The 8,268-nt window shown below is 42.6% G+C and overlaps 1 protein-coding gene across 1 annotated transcript; it reads left to right on the top strand.

The window, feature by feature from the left end:
* Positions 1 to 7,138, top strand: LOC131192254 (protein ATP6V1FNB). The gene is made up of 2 exons (XM_058171251.1): positions 1 to 877; positions 6,049 to 7,138. Exons 1-2 carry the CDS (start codon positions 430 to 432, stop codon positions 6,165 to 6,167), a joined length of 567 nt encoding a protein of 188 aa, XP_058027234.1. The 5' UTR covers positions 1 to 429; the 3' UTR covers positions 6,168 to 7,138.
* The last annotated feature ends 1,130 nt before the right edge of the window (positions 7,139 to 8,268 follow it).

Genomic DNA, 8,268 nt, shown 5'->3' with positions numbered 1-8,268 from the left:
ATCCATTGCTTGCTTATGTACAATTTAAAATCAAGATCAATTGTTTAAATTGTCCTGTGTTTGTGTGTGTGTGTGAGAGAGAGAGAGGGAGAGGGGGAGAGAGACACAGAGAGAGAACTGTTCAAGGAAATGCCTTTGTTGTTTCACTTTGGTTTACAGGCTCTGCACAAATTGTCAGTTGGATTTAAGGCCAATTCTTGCACCAAAATCAGCACTGTGGCCCTTTGGCATCTCTCTCCTTCCATGCACAGACAGACTTAATGAAACAATAGCCTAGCAACAGTGGTGGGGAACGAGACAAACCATTGGCCTGTAATTTGAGCCTGGTTTCACAGACCCTTTTGTGCCTGTTTCCTTGGACACCAGAAGCAGGAAGTGATAAGTTATACCAAGCACCTCCAACAATCCTGCACCGGGGCTTGCCTTTACATGCAGGCTATGAGGGGCCTACTAACTAGCCAGGAACAGGATGGCTGGAGGGAACTGATTAACAAGGAGGTTTTCTGCAGGATCAGCTGGAAGGCAAAATATGGACGAAAATACCCTCAGCGCCTGCCTGATCATGGCATCACCAGGAAAAAGTGTTTGCTGCCTGATATCTACCTTCCAAAGGAGGACTCGAGCTCTAGAAATCGAGAAGGAGCTTCCCAAAAGGAGGACCGCCAGGCACCAGCAGAAGAGAAGGTTAGGCTGAGTCTTCAGGAACCTCTTCCAGAGATGAGGGTCCCAACCCCAGAGACCACACAGCTGCTATATAAGGGCTTCTCCTATGAAGGCAAAGGAAGGCAGAAGTACCTCAAAGAGAGAATGATGAAGTCTCCTGAAGAAAAATTTTGGTACCCAGTGCTGTCTTCGTGGGAGTATGGTTGGCGCTTAGGTAAGCAGGGTTCCCCACTCTGATGCTCCCTACAATAAACCTAGTTTATTGATGGCAATTCAACCCTAGCCCTAAGATTTCGAGTCCCCCCCTTACTAAACAAAACTGTCTTTTCCCACTTGCTCCCATGACATCCCCTTCCTCTCATTTCCCACCATCTAGCCAAGCTTAGCTGGACTTCAAGTAGCATTTCCCCCATTATTCCAATAATATCCAAAGGTGGCCTCAAGGTGTGTAAAATTTTGGTTAGCCATGGACATGGAAGGTAGCCAGTGACTGTAGGGACTGAGAACAGAGGTGAGAAATGGTGGGAAAATAATGGTAGGTATTAGTATTGGAGACACAGAAAATTTCATGTAGGTACTGGTTTCCACTGACTCAATGGTGGGTAGAGAGCCATTCAACTCAACCAAGGGAAAGGAATCTCTATGTAGTGGCCAGGACATATCTCGTCATATTAAGCTGCATTTGGATGCTAGATGAACAGCCCCCCCCCACCAATGGAACCTTCCTCCCATTCCTTCCTCCCTGTTCTGTCCCCTCCCAGCCTCAGCCACGCGAGCTGGCTAAACGAGACAGTAATTGAGTTCACGGCTGCTATCAGTCCTGGCAGGGAATCTGCAGCTGCCAAAGTCTCCTTTATCTTGGGGTTGCCAGGCAACCAGGAAGTCAGCAATCCAGGCCGAATGTTCAGCTCAATTCTCCACGAGTCAAAGAGTTCAGCTCACTTCTCCAAGAGTCAAATAGTTCAGCTCAATTTTTGCTTGTCACGGAGCAGAAGAGCAGCCAGGGCTCCTTTTATACTCTGTGGGGTGTGGCTCCAAGACTCAGCACTCTCTAGGCCTGCCCCACGCCTTCCTTTGTTGTAGCCGCCTCTCATATCTCCGAAACCTGGGATCTAGCCAGACCTGGTTGTCATCAAATTTCCACTAGCGGTTCTCCAGAACTGGTCAGAACCTGCTGAAACCCACCTCTGTTCTTCATGTCTACTTCATTCTCCTGTCACATGACGTTTTGTCAGGACTCAAAATCTTGATTCAGGCACTGGATGGTGCCTGAATCAAAGGCAGCATATACACCTACCTAATAAATAAATCCTCAAGATGCAATGCAGGCACCCCACACATGCGTGCATGTGCTCCCCTGTGCATGCGCCCTGGCCCCCATTTTGGCTTCCCGGTTGGTGCAGGAGGCTTTTCAGGCCCAAAAAGGGGTGCGGGGGGGGGCTCACGATCTTCACAGTTTCTCTCCCACACCTCCACGTGTCCAGGCTTTCTCCTCCATTCCTGCCTTCCCCAATCTCTGAAGTTTCTCCCCCATGTGCCCAGGCTTTCTCTTCCATTTCTGCCACGGAGAGATCGGGGAAGGCACGAGCGGCAGGAATGCAGGAGAAAGGTAGGGCACCCTGGGGGGAGAAAGGTAGAGTGTACTGGTGGGGAAACTGCAGAGATTGAGGAAGGCCCCGCCTCATGCCTTCGGCAGAGACCCGAAGAGCAGCTGGCCGACAGGAGGTGTGCTCACATGCGCAGTGGAACTGGGTTGCGGTGATGGCTGGCATACCACTGAGAGGGCTCTGGGTGCCACCTGCTCATCATCATGGCCCTATACCATTTCAGAAAAATAGTTGTCCAATCTCTTCTTAAAAGCCTCCAGTGTTGGAGCATTCACAACTTCTACAGGCAAGTTGTTCCACTGATTAATTGTTCTAACTGTCAGGAAATTTCTCCTTAGTTCTAAGTTGCTTCTCTCCTTGATTATTTCCACCCATTGCTTCTTGTCCTGCGCTCAGGTGCTTTGGAAAATAGCTTGACTCCCTCTTCTTTGTGGCAACCCCTGAGATATTGGAACACTGCTATCATGTCTCCCCTAGTCCTTCTTTTCATTAAACTAGACATACCCAGTTCCTGCAACCGTTCTTCATATGTTTTAGCCTCCAGTCCCCTAATCATCTTTGTTGCTCTTCTCTGCACTTTTTCTAGAGTCTCTACATCCGAAGAGGTTGGCATTATAAACACATATAGACAAATGGAAAACAACTACTTTGCCCATGGATCAAATTAAAGTACTAATACATTCGTTTACTTAAATTCTGAACTTTGCTTTATTGCAATTTGGAGTCCTTTTACTACCTTATACACAGAAATCAGAAGAGCTCTATGTGGGCGGTAGTGGTGGCATTACCATCACTACTAGAATCAGGTGGCTTTATATATTGCTAAAAGAAATAAAGTACTGTGAATATTTTTGATCATAAGAATTTTCTATTAAAGTTTCTCAATCTTACCAACTTTAAGATGAGTCCAGTTCCCAGAATTTCCCAGATGGCTGGGGAATTTTGACAGTTGAACTCCAACATTTTAAAGTCCAACTTCTTAAAGTTACTAAGATAAGAAAATCCTGATTTAGATCTTACCTAAACTGATGCTCCCCAGATGTATTGAATTTGCAACTGGCAAAAGTCTCAGCTGAGAATTCCAGAGCTTCAAAGGGAAAATACCTGGAAAACAACTGGTTGTGTAAGGAAGGTCTAGGAACTCATACATAATATCCTTTTGAAGCTCTTTTTAGCTTTGTTTGTTTTGAGATTTGCTGGCCAATTTGGCATTGCTAGGAGAAAGAGTTATGCTTGCTCAGCTAACCCCTCATTATAAATCCATTTTTAATGATGGAATCTGAATAAAGTTCCAGTATCTTTAATGGACGCGTTAAATGTTTAATTTAACAGGGACACGGTGTTTAACGCATTAAATGTTTAATTTAACAGGAACGCGGTGGCTCAGGGGTTAGGACGTTGAGCTTGTCGATCGAAAGGTTGGCAGCTCGGCGGTTCGAATCCCTAGTGCTGCCGTGTAATGGGGTGAGCTCCTGTTACTTGTCCCAGCTTCTGCCAACCTAGCAATTTCGAAAGCACGTAAAAAATGCAAGTAGAAAAAATAGGGACCACCTTTGGTGGAAAGATAAAAGCGTTCCGTGCGCCTTTGGCATTGAGTCATGCCGGCCACATGACCACGGAGATGTCTTTGGACAGCTCTGGCTCTTTGGCTTTGAAAGGGAGATGAGCACCGCCCCCTAGAGTCAGCAACGACCAGCATGTATGTACGAGGGGAACCTTTATATTTACCTTTGTCTTTAATGGAGTTGTAAGGCCTAAGCATAGATCTGTTTTTATCATGTCAGGAAGTTGACAATGTGTTTATCTTCATCTTTTCTTGTCAGCTAATGAATCATGGCTGTTTTACAATGGAAACTGGACATTATGTCACTTAACAAGAGGATTTCTGCTCAACATTATTGAGACCAGTTTACCTTGATAATTACAATTGCACTCTCTACAGCTCTAAATGTAAAGGATTTTCTGCTTGAAAATGCAGGGAAAATGTATTGAATTTCTGCATAGCATGTTGCTGTTGTAGAGGTGGGCATTGAGTTTTTCCTCCCACAAATGCTTCTTATTCTGTTCACCAACCTCTTCCTGTTCTTCAAACAGTAAAAATCTTATGCCTTGTATAAGTGCAAACAAGTGAAGCTGCATCCATGGGATGCAGGCAGTACACAAAACCACACTTCCTCCAGTCTGCAGTTAAACCTCTCTCCACAGAACTGGCCCCTGGCACCCAAAAGTTTGGGAGCTGCTGCCTTAGGCAATTCAAACATATTCAAATTGAGCAACCAATAAAACAGGATTCCTCTTCCTTGTCAGATAAGAGGAAACCATGGTTACTTGCTAATTGTAAGCATGCACAGATGTCTGTACTGGAGCTTTGAGCAGAACAGGTCATCACTCTTTGCAGCTATAGGTGGTGATCTCACAAGCAATCAGGGCAAATAAATCCCTGATGTGGATTTCATCATGTCAGGAAATGGATGACATGTCTCTTGTTCTCTTGCCTTATCAGATGATGAATTGTGTTTGTTGTGCAGAGGGATCTAAACTTTGGCAGTTGGAATTCTGTTAAAAATTGTTCAAGCAAGTTTACCGTTCCAATGACTCAGTTGCTAGGGCATTCCGTTATATATGGATGTGGTGGTTGGTGCTTTCTGTTCAAACATACCTCAGCAAACATTAAGAAGATACTGCTTCTCTCCCTCCCTCTTCCTCCCCCCCTTCATCTGCTCTCTCTCTCTCTCTCCCTCCCCCCTCCCCCCACCGGTATCGGTATCTATCTATCTATCTATCTCTATCATGTATCTATTTATTTATTGTTGCTATGCCAAAAGCCATCAATGTGTATAAGTTAATGTAAAATAAAATAGCAAGCTTCTGAGTCCTGCCAAACAATTAGATCATCCTTGCTTAGTAGATATTGGATTAAATAAAACATATGAAGAACGGTTGCAGGAACTCGGTATGTCTAGTTTAATGAAAAGAAGGACTAGGGGAGACATGATAGCAGTGTTCCAATATCTCAGGGGTTGCCACAAAGAAGAGGGAGTCAAACTATTCTCCAAAGCACCTGAGGGTAGAACAAGAAGCAATGGGTGGAAGCTAATCAAGGACAGAAGCAATTTAGAACTAAGAAGAAATTTCCTGACAGTTAGAACAATTAATCAGTGGAACAACTTACCTTCAGAAGCTGTGAATGCTCCAATACTGTAAGTTTTTAAGAAGATGTTGGATAACCATTTGTCTGACTTGGTGTAGGGTTTCCTGCCTAGGCAGAGGGTTGGACTAAGAGACCTCCAAGGTCCCTTTCAACTCTGTTTATTCTATTCTATTCTAAATGCTAGTTTCTATTTGTTTTCCAATGCACCTTCTGATGACTATCGGTTATAGTATGGTGCCTGCCATCTTGCTGATGTTAAGCCCCACCCCTCCCTTGTTGCCTGTGAACACCCATAATGGTAGAGGATTCTGGGTTCTTTCATTGGAATGACTACAGTAGTGTTGCACATGTTAAAAAAAGAGGGTAGGTCTTCCATTGCAATGTCATAATGCTGCTTCTTTTAGTTTGATCCCCTCAGCCACATGGAGAGACACTAACCTTAAAGAAGTCTGACACTGTATACAATGATAACAGCAAAGCACATTGATTACTTTTTATTCTGTTTTGAAGGACCTGCTTTTTCTTTTAATATTTGCATCTTGTTTTTAATTTAAAAAAGAGTAAAACATTAACTACAACTATCCCTATTTGACTTGTTACTATATCTCAACTTCACCTTTATTTCAGGAGACACCATTAAGGACATCAGGACGCCAGTTCATGGAAAATCTTGCATTGTAAAGGATACTTTCTACTTCAAAAATGGGACCTTCTACACTCCATCCAAAACTGACAAATTAGCATAAATACTGGCTGAAAAAAGAAAAAAAATGTTTTACTACGTTGCTATATGAGTGCTTATTGCGATAGTAAATCAGAAGCTCTGCATAAATCTGGATCCAGATTTAATCATACTTGGAGTCAACCTATTTAAACCAGTGAGGTCTAAAGGAATCATGGTTAATGTTCCACTGATTTCAATGACACTGTCTTAAGTTTGATCATATGCAGATCCACTGTATCTCATTGCCTCTATTCACAATTTTTATTAGCCTCTTTGTTATGTGCAATATTGTCTATACAATGGATTCATTCTCTCTTTCACACACACACACACATATACTGCGCACACAAAGATATTTTATGCAAAATATAAAGACAGACTCCTGGGAGTAGGTAATTCTTCAACATTCAGGCTATAAAAGAGCTGAAAGTAAGGCACTTTCATTAGTGCCTTAAACCAAAGATAGTCTATTCAGTTTAGAACTCAGTGTTCTATAGGATAATAGAGATTTTTTTTTTAAAAAAAGAAACATCTCTTGCTTGTTATGCTGAAGGAACAAAGAAATGAATAAACAAAAAATATGCACAGCACCCCCCCCCAATAATGAGTTTTTCAGTTGCAGTTTCCATTGTCTTTATGAAACTAAGGAAACATTGTCAATGTCAGCATAATGTCAGGATTATGTTCTGCAAGTTGACTAGGCAATCATTTACAAAGGAAAGAAAGAAAGGAAAGGAAAAAAGGAGGAAAGGAAAGGAAAAAAGGGAAGGGAAGGAGAAAAGAAAGGAAAGGAAGGAAAGGAAAGGAAAGGAAAGGAAAGGAAAGGAAAGGAAAATGGGAAGGGAAGGAGAAAGGAAAGGAAAGGAAAGGAAAGGAAAAAGGAAAGGAAAGGAAAGGAAAGGAAAATGGGAAGGGAAGGAGAAAGGAAAGGAAAGGAAAGGAAAGGAAAAAGGAAAGGAAAGGAAAGGAAAGGAAAAGAAAGGAAAAAAGGGAAGGGAAGGAGAAAGGAAAGGAAAGGAAAGGAAAAAAGGGAAGGGAAGGGAAGGGAAGGGAAGGAGAAAGGAAAGGAAAGGGTTTCAATCATCCAGAGTCCAGTCCCCATCAGAGTCAAAAGAGGACTGGAGTGGGTGGGTGAAGAAGCCAGGAAAGAAACTGAAGGATTCCAATTGGCAGAACCAGTTGAAGCCACAAGGCTGTTTACATCATTTCAGGCTCTTTGTTCATAGATTTGAATAGTCAGCCTCATATCATAGGAACAATTAAGTGTCATTAGGTTGGATATGGTCTTTGATTTTCACTAATTTTACTGTAAAGGAGGTAGAGTGCCACTACTTTGTGAGATTGAAATTAAAAGATTGTAGATGAGAGCTCAGAGGACTCCTGTACAATGCTCAGAGCAGGTTCAGAGCAGGGGTGAAATCTAAAAATTTTCCCTACCAGTTCTGTGGGTGTGGCTTAATTGGTGGGCGTGGCTTGGTGGTCAGATGACTGGGTGGGCGTGGCCAATAACAATAAATAATAAAAATAATTAACAGTATAAAAAACAATAAGAGGTACCAAAAACCAACTTTCACACTTTACACACACACAACACAACACAACACAACACAACTGACTCACACACAATGTAAAAGCAGCTGCACTTCACACTTCACACAGCCACAAAAAGCTCAAAAACCAACTTTCACACTTTACACACACACAACTCACACACACACACACACAGTGCCACATACAGCATTCTGAGATTTTGTAGTTAGAGTGAAACACTACAGAAACACACCAAATCTCAGAAAGCTGCACAAATATTTTATTTTATTTTATTTTATTGTGGACTTCAAATCCCAGAGTTCCTCAGCCAGCAAAGCCAGCCAGTTGATCACTGAGGAAATAGATTAGCTAAGCAATTGATTCTGTTTGGCTGAAAGTGAAACTGCTTTCACCAGCCTGAAACTGCTTTCGGGCTGGAAAAAGAGCCATGGATTCATCAGTAATCAGGTAAGTGCCTTAGAATCTCTACTCTTACTTGTAGAAAACATGTTTTCTACAAGTAAGAGTACAAGTAAGGGTCTGCTGATGAGGAACTCAGGTGAGATCACCAGAGGAGACTTTAATTATTTTTT

Source organism: Ahaetulla prasina, chromosome 2 (genome assembly GCF_028640845.1).
Source record: "Ahaetulla prasina isolate Xishuangbanna chromosome 2, ASM2864084v1, whole genome shotgun sequence".
In the NCBI taxonomy this organism is placed as follows: domain Eukaryota; kingdom Metazoa; phylum Chordata; class Lepidosauria; order Squamata; family Colubridae; genus Ahaetulla; species Ahaetulla prasina.
Note: the sequence above shows the minus strand (reverse complement) of the source record. Positions and strands in the feature narration are given on the sequence as shown.